The sequence below is a fragment of the Otolemur garnettii genome, unplaced genomic scaffold (genome assembly GCF_000181295.1).
Source record: "Otolemur garnettii isolate 467f Iridium unplaced genomic scaffold, OtoGar3 scaffold00229, whole genome shotgun sequence".
NCBI lineage: Eukaryota > Metazoa > Chordata > Mammalia > Primates > Galagidae > Otolemur > Otolemur garnettii.
The window spans coordinates 2,033,581-2,053,288 of NW_003852624.1; the positions used below are offsets into that span (position 1 = coordinate 2,033,581).

The 19,708-nt window shown below is 35.5% G+C and overlaps 1 protein-coding gene across 1 annotated transcript in view; it reads left to right on the forward strand.

Moving 5' to 3' along the window:
* LOC100953948 (potassium channel subfamily K member 2) overlaps positions 1 to 8,643 on the forward strand; it is a gene marked incomplete at its 3' end in the record, with an annotated part of 39,535 nt that extends 30,892 nt beyond the window's left edge. The window contains exon 3 of the mRNA XM_012812875.1: positions 8,484 to 8,643. Coding sequence (XP_012668329.1) covers positions 8,484 to 8,643 — 160 coding nt within the window. The remainder of the gene's footprint in view (positions 1 to 8,483) is intronic.
* Between the last annotated feature and the right edge of the window lie 11,065 nt (positions 8,644 to 19,708).

Genomic DNA, 19,708 nt, shown 5'->3' on the forward strand with positions numbered 1-19,708 from the left:
CTATGCATGCTGCAGAAAACTGTTTTAGAGACTGTGAGTGATATTTTTCTTTGACATTTTTACAAATTTCTAATAATATGCATATTACTTTTATGATTAAAAAACATCTCCCGAAGTGGGTACAGTGAGGAAAAATAACTCTAATACCCAACGATTTTGCCTCTGGCTGTCTGGCTTTTTAAGGATATTCGCCTCTAACTCTGCTGCTCTCTGCTTTGGATTTCAAGCTTTTGTTTCTACTAATAGAAAATAAATTTACACTTTCAAAAGAGCAGGAGAAAAGCCGTACACTTCATTAGTCCGTATAAAAATAGCTTTGACATGCAATTGCATAACCCCTAAATAGAAGGAGAGACAGAGAAGGTGCGTGAGATGTTTACTTTTAGACGTGATTTCTGAAGTCTGGTGTGCAGACACTGCTTTCTGTAGGAAATACTATTCTTTTCAAGTGACAAGAATTAGTTTTGCTTTTTAAAAAAAGGACGCTTTGTTATAAGACGTTTCTAGTTAATGTGTGGTTAGACTAGGGTAGTACCTTACTTAGAAACACAATCAAGGGTTTTGAAAGCCTTTTTAAGAAAACATGAAATGTATTTTCACTCAGTGTTTTCCCCAAATAAACAGTAGATTAAAAATATTATTGAACATTACCTTTCTTACAGAATATACCGTGGGGAAACCTTGAAAATATCCTTCTTCACAAGTGTCTAAATATAGTCTGATTTGATCACCTGTGCTTTGTATAAAATAGATGAAAGTCCTCTTCCATCTTTTTTCTCCACATGAAATAAGAAATACATTTTTTTTTAATAAAAGGCAAAGATTATTGATGTATTTGTCTATCCTTATAACAGTTCATTTCATTGTGGGATGTAAGTTTGCCATTTCTGTTTCATTTTGGAATTTATGCAGATGCCTCTATTTTTTCCAGACAAAAGGCAAAAATAAGTGCCATTTCCATGTAAATAGAGAATTTCTGAAAAAAAACAAATTTCATGAAATAAGCCACAAGTTCATTTATCTAAGGAGAGACTAGAACTTATGTTAGTCTGGAATAGTTGATATAAAATCACGTACATACTTATTTACAGACACAAAGTCTCATCATCTTAAATATTCGATATTTCCTCTGGATTTCTCAACTACAGGCAAAAGTTGAACACAGCTTGAGTTTCCAACAGGGATTCAATAGTAAGTCTGTATTTTCTCAGAATAACATTTTCAGTAAGATAGGGTTTAACTGTACTGTGTAGTTATCCTTCACTGTAGAAATGTAAAAAGTTCCTAACAAAGTGATTTGCTGTGAACCGTTACCTGCTCATAGGAATTACCTTTAATTATGCAGGAATAAAAATCACACTGTGATGAAACTTAGGAGGTTACTACACACCATTCATTGAGACATAAATACTATTCTTTTGCGTGCTGATATTAAATCGTCATTTTGTAAGGCAAAAATGCTCCAATATTAGCAGTTTTATGTGGTTCAACCTCCTGTTGCCATTAGCGGAAAGCTTCTCCTGGAATATTCATGAGGGCCAATGTGCTAATGTAATGTGGTTCTCAAAACGCTGTTTGCTCCCTTGGTGAATTATTGATGGTCTGAAATCATATTCTAACAGAAACATAATCTCATGCAAACAAGCCAGTGGCAGGCCTTTAGTGTTTGGAGTATCATCAAAGGACAAAAAGGTGAAGAAGATGGGTCCGGTTCTGGGGCTTCCTCCCAGCAGTGGTGTCATGGGATGGTGTGGTATTTAAAGAAAGCTGTCAGAACCGAATGTGATATAGATATGATTAAGATGGCTACATGTCACTGACATCAGAGGAGGAGCTTCTTGTGTAAATGCTATCCATAAATAACATTCCAGACCTACATGGCTACTAAATTTAAAAAAAAAAGAAAAAAAACTAGGAGAAGGATGATCCACTGTGGTTCTTCGCTGATTCAAACAGGGCACTCAAGGTTGCCGAGGCTCCACCCATGCTGTATGTGAATTCTGAATTTATAAGAGAAAGGGCCATTTGAGATCCTGTCTGGTTTTATCAGAGGACCTTTCAAAGCAGTTTGCGCCATCTGGAATTAGGTAATCATAGTGCTGGCTCACAGCCAGAGGTCAAGAATGAGATGTGTGGGGATCCTGCAGCCTTTGGCAACAGGACTCATACATGACCAGTTCTTATTGATGGGTGATGATTACTTTCACGGTGTAACCATAAATCGCAATGATACCTAGCAGTATCTTCCCAGAAGGTCTTCTGGCAATGAGAGCATCATGCATTATTTTGCTTTTGTTATCATGCATTCTTTACGTTTTTCAGAATAATCTTTCTTACATGGTTGAAGTAATCAGATGGAGTGTTGTGAATGTGTTCTTTGATTCTTTCTCCAAAGAGTAGCTTCCTGTCAGAGTGGAACTGGTTCTCTCACAAGGAAATAGTGGCAGATAAAGATCTATAATTGCACCTAACAGAAAGTTGGCAAAAGAACACTTATGTTACTCTTGAAGGAATTGTGTAATTATACCCATACCAGTATAACTAAAACTAGAGTGGCCATGGTACCAATTTATTGGAAGCAGTGTCTTTTTTTAGAAGAAAAAATGAGAACAATCTTAAATATCCAGAAGTTATCATTGAACCAGTTGTACATATATTGTTGGTATAACCCAGTTAGGTGTGAACACGTTAGATGTGAAGTTCAGAAACTTTTCCATCACCTAAACATGTTCTAACACCTGAAAGTGTTCAAGTTATTAATGTCATTCTACTTTTAGGATTATAAGTCTGGCAGCATATTTTAATGAAATTCTATTGTGATATTAGCCGAGAAGGATGAATTTGTAGAAAGCATTCATAAGACTCTATATTTTTTTGATGAACATGAACATCTGAGTATAGGAAAAAGGGTGAAATCAGAACATCTGGTGTCACTTGTATTTTAAGATTCACAATGTAACCTACCATGAAAACAACACATTCTTCAGAGTTTCCTGAGGTTGCTCAATTTCTAGTATCTTTTTCGTTCGTGAAAAAAATAGCCATTTTCGTACTTTATAGCACATGGAAAGTTGTCTCTTGGTATTGTACTCATGAATATTTTCATGATTATCAGCCATTGACTTGAATTCCAAGCCTGTACTAGTCCCACATAATTACAGACGACTGTGTCTCATCAACGTTTGGTGTGAAAGCTGAGGAAAGTTCCCAAATACCAGATGTGTGGAGGTATCAACTTTTTAGAACTCAAAAATGCACAAATTCACAGTAGAATGCTGTGAACTTTGATTCTAAAAGCCATCACTGTCTTGGAAACCAAGATTTTCTATAATTGACTTTATGAGTAATTATCTTTATCATCTGTATAAGTGTTTTAGAGCTCTCTTTCTTGAATTTAATCCTATACTTTAAACCAAAATCATGTATTCAACTTCTTTTCCTTAGTGTACATCTTACGGCTATCTATAAACAAAAGAACAAAATTAAATATGAATCCAGTCAAGATTATCTTTAGCTATCTCTATTGTATTAAGTTTGGAAGGCCTTTCCTAGTGAACACTTCAGGTAATCGTATATAGGGTGGCCATGAAGTTCACATGCAATTACATATGGAACTATTAAATAATTATAACTATAAAGTGCACACAAACTTTATGGGCACCCTGTATTAGGATAAAGTACATAGGATCTTACATTCTTTCATCTTAGCCTAAATAATCCAACTTATTCATAAGTTGTTGACATGACTTGATTGTCCACAGAAGTTGCTTTGAATAGAAAAGTAAATTTTTTTATCTATTAAATGATCATTTTCCTTTAGCCACATACTATGGTACATCTTGAAACAGTTCTTATGAAGGCATTTGCTAAGTTCTCTGATGACCTGAACTGAGGTTGAAATTGCAGAAATTCTTAGCTCTATGTCAGTGAGTTGGAAAGGACATCCAATTTCCTGTGGATGTTGACCAAGAGACCTCATACAAAAACATAAAATAGAGTTACGAGAATATGCTACAGCAAAGACCTCTCTTAATGATTTGACATACTCTCAGCACTATCTCAAGCCTTATTTCAGTAACCATAGCTCTGTGATAAGTGTTTACAACCCACACATTGCCAGACACAACCATTTTGATTATAGGTTCACATTTGCTTCTTTTGAATTTAAATAATTTGTAGACCTTATCCCAGTGCTTGGGTGAAATTGCACCTCATCATTGACAAGAAAAAGAATAAGCGAAAGTCATGGTGCTGGCCATGAAGGCTGCAGTCAATCAATTGTTGGAGGAAATAGCTTTCTCTTGTCAAAGAAATAATTAATTTTACTTAATGGAGTAGATAGAGTATGAAGGCTTGCCTATCTTTTCTCATGTATAACGAGGTCATATTTATATTGTCTACAAAATATATTGTCTATATTTTTATTTTGTTGTTGCTTCCCCATTGCCTAGCACCATAAAAAACTGAAAAATATAGACGTTTACTTTGGAGATAATTATAATTTTTCTAAATTCCTCTTCCATGATTTTTACTAGAACCTTGGTTTTTCCTGGCAGTCACAAACCTAGAGGTCCTACGCTGTGCCTGCCATGTCTGTGTGCACAGAGATCAGTGTGCCCCCCTGGTTATTTACTGTGAGGCTGTTCCCTCAGAGTGACTAGATAAACAGTAAGATCATCTTAGGCAGCCTTGAATTTTTTTTTTTTTTTAGCTATATACATTATGAATTTACTAGAGTATATGAACAGATAGCTTTTTATTTGATTTATTCTAAAATAAAATCACCTTGCATATTTATTGCTATCTTAAAATATTTTCCAAAGACATTTTTAGTTTTCTAAAGTTTTATTTACCTGTCCTTATTTGCTTATTCTTAAAATGTATTTAAGTGCCATTTTCTTGCCAACACTTATATATTTAATGATAGAACATTCAAACAATTGGGGATTTTATATGACAAAAATAAAGAGTCTGCTCTTCTTATTTTTATTTAACATTGCTTTGGAAAATCTTGACCAGTGCAATGAGAGATGAAAAGTAACAAAGCACAGATTTTTGAAAGATGGTAAAAAAATGCCATTATTCATAAGTGAGAAACTAACTTACTTTGGTTTTTCAGGTAGAATACAAAGTCAAACAAAATATTTCGTTTAGTATAGAGCAGTGATTCTCACTCGAGACCCCCTCAGAGGTTTGTTAAGATCAAAGCTATTTTATTAACACTACAAAGATATTTTTATCTTTTCCACTGCTATTATTTTATTATTGTACAATGGAGTTTTCCAGAGGCTCTGTGATGTGATATCCCAACAGATAATAAGCAGAAGCATACAGGGTGGATAAAAGTTCGTGTGTAAAACAGTTTAATATAATAAACTGCACATGAACTTTATGTCTACTCTATATTTTTTAATTTTTATTTATTTGTTTATTTTTTGAAACACAGCCTCATTTTGTGGCCCTCAGTAGATGCCCAAGGGTCACATCTCACAGCAACCTCAAACTCTTGGGGTCAAGTGATTCTCTTGCCTCAGCTTCCCAAGTAGCTGGAACTACAGGCACCCTCCATAACACCTGGCTATTTTTTTTTTTTTTTTGAGACAGAGCCTCAAGCTGTCCCCCTGAGTAGAGTGCTGTGGCATCACAGCTCACAGCAACCTCCAACTCCTGGGCTCAAGCGAGTCTCCTGCCTCAGCCTCCCAAGTAGCTGGGACCACAAGAGCCTGCCGCAATGCCCGGCTATTTTTTGGTTGCAGCCGTCGTTGTTTGGCGGGTCTGGGCAGGGAATTCGAACCTACCACTTTAGGTGTACATGGCGGGCGCCTTGGCCGGTTGAGCTATGGGCGCGGAGCCAGACCTGGCTATTTTTTAAGAGACGGATTCTTGCCCTTGCTCAGGCTGGTCTCAAACCTGTGAGCTTAGACATTCTACCTGCCTCGGCCTCTCATACCCTGTATTTTAAAATATGGCAGTTTTCTATTAAGCTTAAGAGATTTATAAAATTACAAAACTGCTTCTCTTCTCACTATGTATTCTGTTTGTTTTCAGAAAGCATCATTATTTATTATAAAAATAGCTTACTTATTTTAACATATATGAGTTTCTTGTTTTTCTTTTATGTGAATTAAAGATTTAAAACAATAGAAATTCAAATGCAGGGAATATCAGTAGTTAAAACCTACAAAAACAAAAGGTGGTTGATGTCTTCATTAATTTTTGAAGCTATAAATGTGATAAAAAAAGTAAAAATTGCTGATAACAGAAGATGAGCAATCTATATTTGTGTATCCGACAGCAAAAATACCTTATAATTTAAAGCAGACGAAAGTGAAATGGTTATGAATAACCATATACATCTCTATGGAACATATGCTAACATTAAATAAATAGAGGTTCATACCACGTTCCATGGTAGAAATTTTGACTTTTATGATCATGTTTCTTATCCCTAATTTACAGGTTTCAATATGTTCAAATATATTTAACCTGTTAAATCTATAAAAATTTCTATAAAATTTAACTAAGTTCTTAAGTTGACGTGTAAAGAATGGCAATCACTGAAGAAAACGTTATTTCAAAGGAGACTAAGGGAGGCTCGCCTTCTATGGTATTAAAGTTAAAAAGAGAGTCAGATAAATAGAATGAATCAGCTTTCTCAAAGCTAGCGTTACTGTGTGCTGTGCATATGTGTGCATAAGAGCATGTTTAAGCTTAGGGGATAAAGGAAGCATTGGGGTTCATATTGTTCACAGTAACAGGCTAAGTGGAAGCAATTCTCGTCAGTTCAGTAAAGTTCAATGTCATTGGAGCTATTGCTAAGTGTTTGTAAAGTGTTTGGGGAAAGCTGTAAATTCAGACCACCTTCTTAAATAATTATTCGTTACTATACATCAAATGCTTGAAAATATTCATAATCTTTAATAAGGCAGATTAATTCCTAGCAATCTATTCTGGAGAGATATTCAGAAATGTGAAGATGTTTATATGTAAATATGTTCACAACAGCGTGTTTTATATTAATTCACATTTTAGAACAACATCAACACCTACGTATTGGGGAGTGATTAATATGGTAATGACAGGAAAAAACAGCATGTGGGATAATATTAAATAAGAACAGAGAATGCAGCAGTTCATCTCTTTCAAAGTCTATCTACGTAAAAACTCTATCAAGCTACCAGAAGGAGATGTCTCAGTCCGTGAACAGTGCTACTCTGAGTTCTGGAGTTACAGTTTGTGTCTTTTGTGTGATGCCTTTCTATCTTTCCTAATTTTTTTTACAGTGACTATAAATGAAAGCAATGCAGTTTAATCGACTTTACACGTAACGATTGACGTTTTAATTTATAAATTAAGACAAACCAATCAAATTATCATAGTGTTAAAAGGAGCCTTTATATTCTACTTCAGCTCTGAGTTACCTGTTCTTTTTCATCTGCCAGTTCACTTCCTTGGGCAGTACTTCCCTTTGACAAGTGTACTTATTGACAGTTTGCAAGTGAACTATCTAATTTTAAACAAGTCACTTTTATTCTCTTGACCTTTAATAATTCCCTTACTATCAAATAACCTTCTTTCCAATTTTAAATCTGCAAATTAAGGAATAAAGGATTCTGAAACTCTGTTTCCAATAGAAACATCTTCTGTCATCTTTCTCTCTTCTATTATACATTTTTTCCCTAACATATTCTTTTACCTGTTGTGCTTCTCCTTCTCCAACCCCCCATCTTCCATATCGGATGATTGAAGAAGGATTATAATGTCATTTTTCTGTCTCTTACTTAGTACTACTCAAAGCAGCATTCAGATGCTGGTGGTCTCTACAGTACACTAGTTGACACGGTACTGTTGACTGTTACCTACAGAGCTTTGATGATCCTCGTTACCACACAATTTGTAAAAATCTGTAGAAATTATAAGACCCTCGATCTAACTGCACTGACATAAGCTTGACAGTGAATTGCTGTTGCCTTTTCCTTTCCATCTTAGCTTGTATTGTTGGGCTTTTTACTGATACCTGCTCTCTACAGTTATAGAGAACCCAGGCTTTGTGCATATGATTAACAGACAACTGAGCACTGCTTTGCAAACATTTTGTTTCTCATGAAGCTGCTGTATCTTATTTAAACTATAGTTTGCAATCTGTGGTGCTTATTAAGAGAACATGATTATATTTAGTTGTTAATTCAATCAGGTCACTAAATATGTTGGTGAATGACAATGTGAGTGCCGATTGGTACAATATAAATATATTAGGCTTCCTGCAGATCCATTCGCTTGATATCACATGTAAGTTTCTTATAATTTAACTGTTATTAAATTTTTCAGTATAAGTTTTAACCTATATTATACATTTGAAATGAACGAACAAGACTTTCGAATTGATTTTCTTTGTCTAATTAGTCCTATGTGGGGTGGAATGTATGCTGTTTGATGCCTTCCTGTGATCCTATGTACTGATACATTTCTTTTTAAACTTGCAGCAAATAGTGGCAGCAATAAATGCAGGGATTATCCCTTTAGGAAACACCTCCAATCAAATCAGTCACTGGGATTTGGGAAGTTCCTTCTTCTTTGCTGGCACTGTTATAACAACCATAGGTAGGAGACAACTTACTTTGTTTTTTTATTTTGGTGTAATTTGTGAGCTAAAATCCGTTTTGTATGAATTTTTTTTATACTTGGTCAAATGGTCCACTTAAGGTAGAAAAGTAGATTATAGTAAATTGACTTTGAAAAGAGGGTTTAAGGGTTTCAACAAAGGAATGAAGAAAATGAATCAGGTTGTTTCAGAATATTAAGTTTAAAGGATAGGGTGTCCCAAAGGTCACCACCCATAGAAAATTTACAGATTCATATGTTGTGTTTTAAATATTTTGATATTTATCTATCAATGTGTAGAGAAATATTTTGTAAATAAAAGTACATTGTTTTGTACTTTATTTTGTCAATGAAGGTACATTTAGCTACAATTTCCCTTTTCCCGATGGATATATATACATATATGTACTTTGGGACACCCTGAGTATATAAAACTTAGGAGAAGTTTAGCTCAGGTATTTAATAGTAGTAACATTAAGAAATAGCTTGAAATGATGATTCCTTTGGGGGAGTAGTGTTATTTTGCTGCATCTTTGATTCGTTAGTGCGGTAGAAAACGATTTGAATACTATTTAATGTTCTTTTCACGAAGTTCTTATTCAATGTTGCTTTTTTCAATTTGTAAATTTTAACTCTCCATTTTAACAGATTGTGCCTGTTAGATGTTCACCTCTTATGATTACATCAGGGCTTCTTCTACCTACGTTATCTTTTACCAATAGCACAGATGTACAAAATATTAACACTGAATTAGGAAGATTGCAAAAAGAATGATGAGCTCTCCTCTCATGGGGCTGATCCAGGTTATGGAATGAATTAAGATCCATAAGGTTTCAATTTTATTTTTTGATGTTATTGACAAATTAGGACGTGTATGAAGGTATCATGTCAGTATTTTATATCAAAGTTTTAAATAGAAGAATGTGGAAAATTTATGGATGAACGCTCACTTAAAATTTTCCCTTTTCAGAAATTTGTAGCCTTCTATCATTATATAAATTTGCTGTAGTGCCTGTTTGTGCTGGATCACTTGCCAGTGAAGTCAGTACCTTAGCATGTTGATTTTGGCCTTTGTTAAGAGGTCAAGAAACTGTTTATTCTTACGTTTCCATCAGCTAGGTCAAAAGTTATGTGGCTGTGAAAATCTGGAAGAATGGCAACCTTGATTTCTGACCATAATAACAGGTTAAGTTTGGGGCTTAGACATCTTGGCCATTTCTACTATGGAAATAACTATTTATTATGTAAACTACTTAGAGTCTGGAAGAAAAAAAAGCTCACAGACTGAGTGAGAATGGTTTGTTTCTGCCCAGTGAAAACTCAAAAGTCCAAGTTATAACTCATTATGACCACCACTAAATTATTTTGCAAGAGACTCAGTCATTATACAGACTTACTCTTGCATTGTATGTTTATAAACAGTCTCAGTTGTTGAATCCCCAAATCCAGTCAGTTTTGCAGACCTATACTTCAACACATGAAAAAAAAAAATAAGCCATTATTACCAGCCTCACCCCAAATTACAGCCATTAAGCCCAGTAGCTGATTATTTAGGTTGTTTAGGTTGCTGCCCGACAGCCCACATCTCCTACTGTTCTGTCTCAGGCTTTAGTCTTATGTGGCTTAAGTCAGTCTGGGTCATCCATGTGGGGGCCTTTTCCTATATGATCTTTTACTCCCCAGGTCAAGAACATGTCCTGTTATAACTGGGGTACTGGAACCAGGAATATGAGCCAAACCCTCGTGTGGGTTAAAGTCATCCTTTATTTACCAAGATTCAGAATCTCAGGAAGATGGGTGGATCATTCAGAAGCTTACCTTACTCTGAGAGTTTTGCAGAGTCCTTACACCCTCCCCCAGTTACTATCTTTAGCTACATATACATCATCTAGTGCTATAATCTCTAGTGGAAGGACTCAGTGTTTGTTACTTTCCCAAGCTGTATATATGGTGTTTTTTTTTTTTTTCCTTCAACCCAGGGTCGTGATGACCTTCACAGTGTTGGAGCCAGGGGAGCACTGTGATGGGATTGACTAACTACTCAGATCTTTAAGTAACTTTTACAGCTAAAGGGGGAGGGAGTTGAGGCTGTTTCTCCTTTTACATGCTGACCTTGGGAGAAGGTGGTCTTATGATCTAGGGCAGTGTAAAAACTTTGGCCTCTTTCATAAGTGTCCATTTGGCATCCAAATCATTTCCTCATATCCAAAATATGATTATTAATATTACTAATGATAAAATTGTATGAATTTTGCAGAATTTTTTCACAATCATAGAAATTGTAGCCTTTTGTATTAGATACATTTAAAAGTCATTTTAAGATCACATTAGAACTTGGGAGAGTTTTGGAAAATAAATCTCAGTGCCTTTTATAGGGTGCCTGGTACAGGCAGTGCTTTATGGAATTGGGCTGGCCACATTGTCCCTTCAGTTTTTATAAGAGGAAAACGTGATCCTTGTTATTCATAGGACATATGCCCAAGAGAAAAATTTAGCTATACAAAATGAAATATGAAAATTTAAGAATAATTTTAGAATATCACTTCATATACCTACACTTTCCAAAATTCCAAGGTTTTACAAACCTTTCACAAATTCCATTCAATAGTGGCACAGATTAATCCATCCTTGGCTATTTATTCTTTTTCTCTCATATCCCTTCCCATTCCATCCACCAGTTCTGTTGGCTCTTCTTTTAAAGTACTTCCATGCTTTAACTATTGTCAGCATTCAAGTTGCCACTGTTTGGGTCCAAAGTAGGGTTATCTCATGTCTGCATCATTGCAGAAAACTTTCCCTCTAAACTCTTCTATGGTTTTCAACTCAATCAGAGCAAAAGCCATCGTCCCTTGCCTATCTCTCCTAGGAAGATGTGAGTTCTATGAAGTTAGATTTTAATCTGTTTGGGTCTTTTCTGTACACTCCATGCAGATCCAGCAGGAGGTACTGGGAGTGCATAACACTTATTTTAGAATTAACAACAGATAGGCATTCTAAGTGGTATGAACTATGACTAATTGCGAATTATAAAACACCAATTGATACCTGTGATACTAAATTCTTAGCTCTTTCAATTCAGATTTCAGATTTCATACCAGCTTGTTTATTTGTTCATTTATTTAGTCAATAAATAATAAAACACTATTGCTCTGTTGCTATGAAGATAAAAGATACATTCCTTAACCCTAAGTCTGGAAGAACAGTGGAGATCCTACATATTAATACAGACAGTGTAGTGGGCCAGGGGCTATGAGTTAAGAACATTTAAGGCGATGTATAGGAACAGCACATTACATAGATATTAGGGTAGGAAGAGACAAGGAATAGTCCATTTCCTTGGTAGATGTTGTCCCATTTGAGACTGGAAAGTATTAGGAATTTGTCAGGTGAATAAATTTAGAAAGGGACTATTCCAGGCATTAGGAGCAGATATGGAAAGGAATGGGGTGGGGTTGGAGGGTAAGAGACAGTCTGGTTGGGCGCTGCCCTTTGTCTAGAATGGTTGTTTGCATTTGGAGTAGTTCATCCTCAAGATCATTTAAATCAATTAGTCAACATACGTGCTTCCTGCTGGATCTGTGCTACTCTGCCATGGCCAGCATAAAGGAGCTAAGGTCCCTGCTTGCAATCTCATTTGGGAGATAAAATTGACATCTATGCAATAACTGAAGAATAACAAAAACAGGTCTTGTATAATTGAATGTAGTTTAAAAGCTGTAAGATTTGAGAAAAAAGAATGAGTACTCTGTAACAGAGAGGAAAGTCTTTTTTTCCCCAGAAATTCTTTTTGTTTTTTGTTTTTTTATTAACTCATAACTGTGTACATTAATGCATTTATGGGGTACAATGTGCTGATTTTATATACAATTTGGAATGCTTACATCAAACTGGTTAACACAGCCTTCACCTCACTTACTTATTTGTTGTGTTGCAAGGGTATATGTCAGAGAGGAAAGTCTTAAGGCAGAAAGTCAGATTTGACCTCTGCTTTCAAGGAAATGTTTGTTTGTTTGTTTGTTTTGGTGGGGGGAAGCGGTCCAGTCTGTGTCATGACTAAGCAAAAATACTGAACTTCATTTATTTGAGGGATGGAAAGATAAGTGTTTGGGTAGACGAGAGGAATTGTTTAAAGGAGTAGTGATAAATATTATGGACTCCTTTAGATGGAAAGAATGCAATTGAATATAATTCCATTTTTGAGGACCTATCAGAGGAAGGTAGGACATGGACTTTTTCTGGACAGTGAAGTAAAAGCTCAAAAGTGCTATTAGAAGATGCACTTGTCAGGAAGAGGATAAATGAAAACGAACAGGTTAGCAGGGTGAGCAATTGGGAGGCCAGCAGTGAGCAGGGGAGAGGGATGTGAGCATTAACTGGGTGGACTGGAATTGGTGGTAAAAGAGGAGAGGAAAACAAAATGCTGAAATAACTAGATGTAAGGATTGACAGACCTTGGTGACTAATAGAAGGAAGAGGGAGAAGTCAAAATGTAGAAAGTGAAATGAATATTTAGGCAAAAGGCTTATAATTCATAGACAGTGCTAGTTGATCCTATTTTGAGAAAGGAGTGAAAATATGACAGAGATTTTATATGAACATTGTATTATTCTAGATGTTGCATTTTAATGGTCCCTCGCCCCTCGCTTTCAATTTTTGTTTGTTTCTTTATTCTCTAATTCAGCCTGACTGGGAATACAAAATAGGTAGACTCCCTCCTGAATCTCTTACTCGGTTGAAGAAACCAACAACCAATCACTTCATTAAAAAACCAAGAAAGATTACAGTAAATACTACAAAAGAAGCCCACTTGAAATAATAGAGTTAGATGATGAAGCCAGCGCAGGGAGTGAGAAATACTTAGAAGAGGCTGGTTCAAGAACCCCCTGAGGAGGTGTGACATTTAAACTGAACCCAGACAGATGAAAAGCAATCATCTGTGTAAGGGAACGTGGAAACTTAAAGGCAGAGGGTGCAGCAATGGCAAGAGTCGTGGGTAGGACAGATGTTGGTATGTTCAAGGAATACAGATGAAGACATGTAGCATAGCCTGGAGGGCCAGAGGAAGGGGAGCTGGAGGAGGAAGTAAAGTCACCAAGATAAGAGGGAGCCAGAATGTGTAGGGCCCCACAGGTCTTGGTCAGGTTCTCAATTCGGCAGGTAGTCATTGAAAGATCTAAGCAGAAGACAGGCATGATGCGATGTTGACTGCTCTTCAGATGGCAAAAACGGAAGCAGGAAGACCAGTGAGGGGTGTGGTATAATACAAAAACATAACCGGTTTTTTGTCCCAGCTTCCAAAACACAGAGTTTCTAAAATGCTTGGAATTTTCTGAGTGATAGGAATGCCTTTTGTTGTTCATAAGAAGCCCCTTTCAACTCTTCCTGAGCTTTTGCTAATAAGGAGACTAATCATGGGCCCTAGAACCTTTGGTATGGGGGCTGATAACCAGAGAATCAACCACATGATTTGGGGAGGTGGAACTTTCAGCAGGACTTCCAGGCCTCCAGGGAGAGGAAGGTGGCTGGATGTTGAGTTTGAGTTTGATCCTCAATGGTCAATGATTAAATTAGTGGCTCAGAGAGCTTCTGGCCTGGTGACTCCAGGTGGTGGGAGGGCGTGGAACATCCTGGAAACTCCACCTCTCACTTCAATGCATTTTTTCCATTTCACTGTCCCTGAATTACATCCTCTATAATAGACCAGTAAGTAAAGTGCTTTCCTGTGTTCTGTGAACCCTCCTAGGGAGTTATCTAACTTGAAGAGAGGCTGTGAGAACGCCTTGGTTTGTAGTTGGCAGGGCAGCAGTGCTGGCAGCGGGGAGTGTCATTTGCTCCTATCTCTGTCTTATGTGGGGCTGTCCTGTGAGACCCAGCTCTTAACCCATTTAGAACCCCATAGAATTGAACTGAATTGTTGGGAGACCCAGTTGATCTCAGAGACTCAGAGAATTGGGTGCAGGAACAACCTAACAACACCTTATGAGAAAAGATGTTGACTTGAACTGAAGAGATAGCAGGGTGGACTGTGACCAGATGCATGATTAAAAAACAAGTTTACAAATGGAGATAGACTTCTCTCTTAGAATAATGCCCTAGACAGGTCAGTATTTTAAAGCTAATAAGAGATAAGTTAATCTCTAGCACAGGGAGCTGGCAAAACTGATTTATGAACAACCATTTTCTATTTCAAGACCTATGTAAAGATTGGAGTAAAATGTAAGATGTTTGTATTACCTTAAAGCATTGAAATTATAATTAGTACAATTATATATAATGTTAACATATTAACATGTTATGAACAATATATTATGCAGTAATTATGTCAACATCTTTATTAATGTAAAATTATATCTTAATATTATAATATATAATTATGCTATGATGATGTAATATGTTAACAGTGTAAATATATGATTATTTGCTTAAATAATAAATACAATAGGACCTCCACAGTTGAGCACCTCCATATGTTGACCAGTTTGTTACAGTCCCCTGGGTGGTCAACTTACAGAAGTTTTCCTATATAATTATATGGTTATATATTTGTCAATATATTATTACAATATTGTAATACATAATTATATATTAATATTAATGCATATTATTAAATATTGATATTAATATGATATATTAAAATTGTTTTATCAAAATAATTATATTGTATTGATATATTACTATATAGCATTATATTCTCCTTTAAAATGTTTTATATTAATATAGGATTATACTTAATCTAATTTAATATGTTTATAATTTAAATGACAGAATTTTCCCTGGTAGAAAGTAAACTGAAGAGCTAGGATGTTGCTTAAGTTTATTATTCGATTATCATGCTCTCTGAATGTCAGAATGCAAATAACAAGAACACCAACACCACTTCAAGTTCCTAAAACATTTCTGTTAAGTCTTAATGAAAAACATTTCCTTCAAGTAACATTTCCCCTATTTACAGAGAACTCGCTTTTTACCACAGGAGTGTAGAGATTGAACTTGGCTATGCTAACGTGTATATTTTGTTGCTATTTTTTGAACCAGTCACTGAGATTTTCAATTTGTTTTTACCTAGATTGAATTGTAAAAGCTGTTAATGATAATGATCCCAGATTTATGTGAAATTTATATTTTTCCAGTTTGGTATAATGTTTCATTGACTATGGAAATGGAAAAACACCAAGAGAACAATTAATTGGGGGTAATTTTAATAAGCAATTCCAGATTTTAAAAAGTAGTTTTTGGAATTGCAGAACATAAAATTATAAAGCCTTGTTTTTAGCAAGGAGTCCAATGCCTTGCTGTTGGATGCGGTGGCAGACTAAAGGTGGGGAATAATTTTAAGTATTTTCTGTTCTACCATATGACTACAAAAACCATGACCTGAACTTGGAAATGGATGGACTTGAACCAGTGGTGTAGAATTTGACAGTGAGATTTTTCTCAGTGGTGATGTCATGGCAGCTTTGTATGTTGAGTGCTAACTTATTAATTTAGTCGCCTCATAACTCTGTGGCATTTCACTAGTCTCTTGGATGTTCTCAGAGAACTGCGTGTTGGATTTTGGAAGCCAATTTTTAAAGCAAAATTAAAGTTCTTCAGGTAGTTGAAAAGGCAAATAATCTTGCAAGGCAATCTCCAGTTCTGACTCTACAATCTTATTGCATTTTTCAATACAAGTTTGTTAAAGTGGATGATTACTTTTCTAAAATATGTAATTCCGGTATTGTGTAGTTGAAATGCAGAAATTGAAATTAAATTATTTTGAGTCTCTGATTCTCTGTTATTCTTCCCATCTTAAAGAAAATAAAACCCATGTCAGGATATTTACATTTGTTCCTGCCACTCAAAAATCTTCATATAGGCTGTTTTTTTTTTTCCTAAGTTAAAATGCATTTCTCAGAGAAAATGTACTATGAGTTGTAGTCAAGTTTGCAGTGTGAGAAATTACATTTGATGAGCAATAAAGCTGAATTATTATGTAAATAGTATTGTAGACTCCACATCAATAATGAAGAAGATTAGTCATCTTATTGCATATGTATGTCACATTAAGCAAGAATAGCACCTAGTACTTAGAACCCTGTACTAGTCAATAAGAGATTTGTGAATGTTAGCTAAATAACTTTTCCTAAAAGTGAGGCAGATTTTTTTTCATAACAGAAGAACACAGAACAGTATGGTATGTAGGTCTAACAGAAATTCCAGCAAGAGGAGGGCTGGTCATTTGGTATTACCATTGTAGTCATCCACATCTCAGGGGTTTCCAAGTCAGGAATTGCCTGTATGCTGAAATAAAAAGCACTGTCATGTATTTCACCATGTATTAAGATTCTCTTGTGATCTTAAAACTATTCAAACATTGGAAACAAGGAAAGGTCATGAAGTTTATGCCCTATATAAATACAGAATTTTTTTCTTGTCTTTCTCCCTTCCTGAATGCTGTTTGTTTTAAATTATAGATTTGATAGAGCATCTGACTGACCACCAGCTATGCAAGTATTGCTCTGAATGTGATTAAAACTAGGTGAGATGATTATCAGAAAAATGCTTTTTGTAAGCATCTCAAGTGGTTCATTTGATAAAGAAGGAATGTAATAACCTTTGTCCAGGCCTGTCTACTTTCAGCTAGTAATTAGGTTACATATTTGTTTTCTTCCCGGTTCTTCCATTTTAATTTTGTTTCAGACTTGTGCAATCCTACTCTTGGATAATTGGCATTGTTCTTTATGTGGCATGGTAAATATTGCAGGATGTTTACAAAAGAAATACCTGTGCCAGAAGTACACATTTAAGGATTATGGGTTATGTGCACCTGAAGTGCAATGTAGCTATGACTCATTCCAAGTAGAAAGGAATTCCATGCAGCCAACGCAGGGTTCAGACAGAGCTTTGGGAGGAATAGTGATAATGTGAACAACTGAAAGTTCCTGATGATCCAAAAAAAAAAAAAAATACACATTTACTGCTAATCTTAAATTTCTTCCCCTTCTATTTTTCTCTTTATTTTTTAACTTAATTTTTATTAAATCATAACTGTATACATTTATGGGTATGGTATGATGATTTGATATACAATGTGGAATGCTTAAATAAAACTAATTAACAAAACCATCACCTCACTTATTATTTTTGTGGTAAGACATTTATAACATACTCTTAGTTGTTTTGAGACGTACCCTTGCATCGTGTACATTAGGTGAGAGCCCGCCAAATACCGTCTCTCCACTTGCCCTCTCTGACTCCTCTCCCCTCTTTCTTTCTGGACTGTATTTGTGTTTTATCATTCCTATGAATGTATAAGTGTTTTTATATTGGTGTCATAATAGTATTGAGTACATTGGATACTTTTTTCCCCATTCTCGAGATACTTTACTAAGAAGAATATGTTCCATCTCCATCTAGTTAAACATAAAAGATATAAAGTCTCCATCTTTTTTATAGCTGTGTAGTATTCCATGATATAGATACACTACAATTTGTTTATCCATTCATGGGTTGATGGGTGTTTAGGCTGCTTCCACGACTTGGCTATTATAAACATTCTGGTGCAAAAGTCTTTGTTGTAAAATGATTTTTGATCATCTGGGTAGATTCTTAGTAATGATATGCAAGAGCAAATGGTAGGTCAACTTTGAGTTCCTTGAGAATTCTCCATACATATTTCCAAAATGCTGCATTAGTTTACAATCCTGCCAACAGTGTAGAAGTGTTTAAAAAAAAAAAAAAGAAGTGTTCCCTTCTCTCCACATCCATGCCAGCATCTGAAGTTTTGGGATTTTGTGATGTGGGCTAATCTTACTGGAGTTAGATGGTATCTCAAAGTGGTTTTGATTTGCATTTCTCTGATGATTAAAGATGATGAGCATTTTTTCATGTGTTTGTTGGCCATTTGCCTGTCATCATCAGAGAAGTTTCTGTTCAAGTCTCTTACCCACAAAGAAAAGGGGTTGTTTGTTCCTTTCTTACTGAAATGGGGTTGTTTGTTCCTTTCTTATTGATTAATTTGTGTTCTTTGTACATTCTAATTATCAGACCTTTCATGGAAACATAACCTGCAAACATCTTCTCGCATTGTCTGTTTTGCTTTGCTTACAGTGCCTTTAGCTGTGCAGAAGCTTTTTAGCTTGATCAGATCCCAGTAATATATTTTTGGTGTGGCTTCAATTGCCCAGGGGTGGGGGGGTCCTCCTCAGAAGTTATTTTCCCAGGCCAATATCTTCAGGTGTTTTCCCTGCACTCTCTTCTAGTATTTTTATGGTTTCATGTTGTAAGTTTAAATCTTGTATCCAGTGAGATTCAATTTTTGTTAGTGGTGAAAGGTCAGGGTCCAGTTTCAGTCTTCTACAGCTCCCTAACCAGTTTTCCCAGCACCATTTGTTAAATAGGGAATCTTTTCCCCAATGTATGTTTTTGTTAGGCTTATTAAAGATCAAATGATGATATGTGGCAGGGTTCATCTCTTGGTTCTCTATTCTGTTCCACATATCTACCTCTCTATTTTTGTGCAAGTCTATGCTGTGTTGATCACTATAGATTTGTAGTATAATCTGAAGTCTGGGAATGTGACTCCTCCCAATTTGTTTTTATTTCTAAGTAATGTATTGGCTATTTAATTTTTTTTTCTGATTCCTATAAAGAGATGTACTATTTGTTCAGGTTTTTAAAAGTATAATATTGGTACTTTGATAGGGATTGCATTAAATCTGTAAATTGCTTCAAGTATGGACATTTTAGCAATGTTGATTCTTCCCAGTCACAAGCATGATATGTTTTTCCATTTGTTAACCATCTTCTGCTACTTCTTTTCTCAGGATTTCATAATTCTCATTACAGAGATCTTTCACTTCCTTTGTTAGATAAACTCCCAGGTATTTCATCTTCTTTGGCACTAAAGTAAAAGGAATAGAGTCCTTGACTATTTTTTTGGCTTGACTATTGTTGGCATATATAAAAGCCACTGATTTCTAAGTATTAATTTTTATCCTGAGACCCTGCTATGTTCCTTGATCATTTTGAAGAGGTTTGTAGTTGAATCTCTGGGGTTTTCCAGGTATAAAATCATGTCATCCGTGAAGATTGAGAATTTGACCTCTTCTGATTCCATTTGAAAACC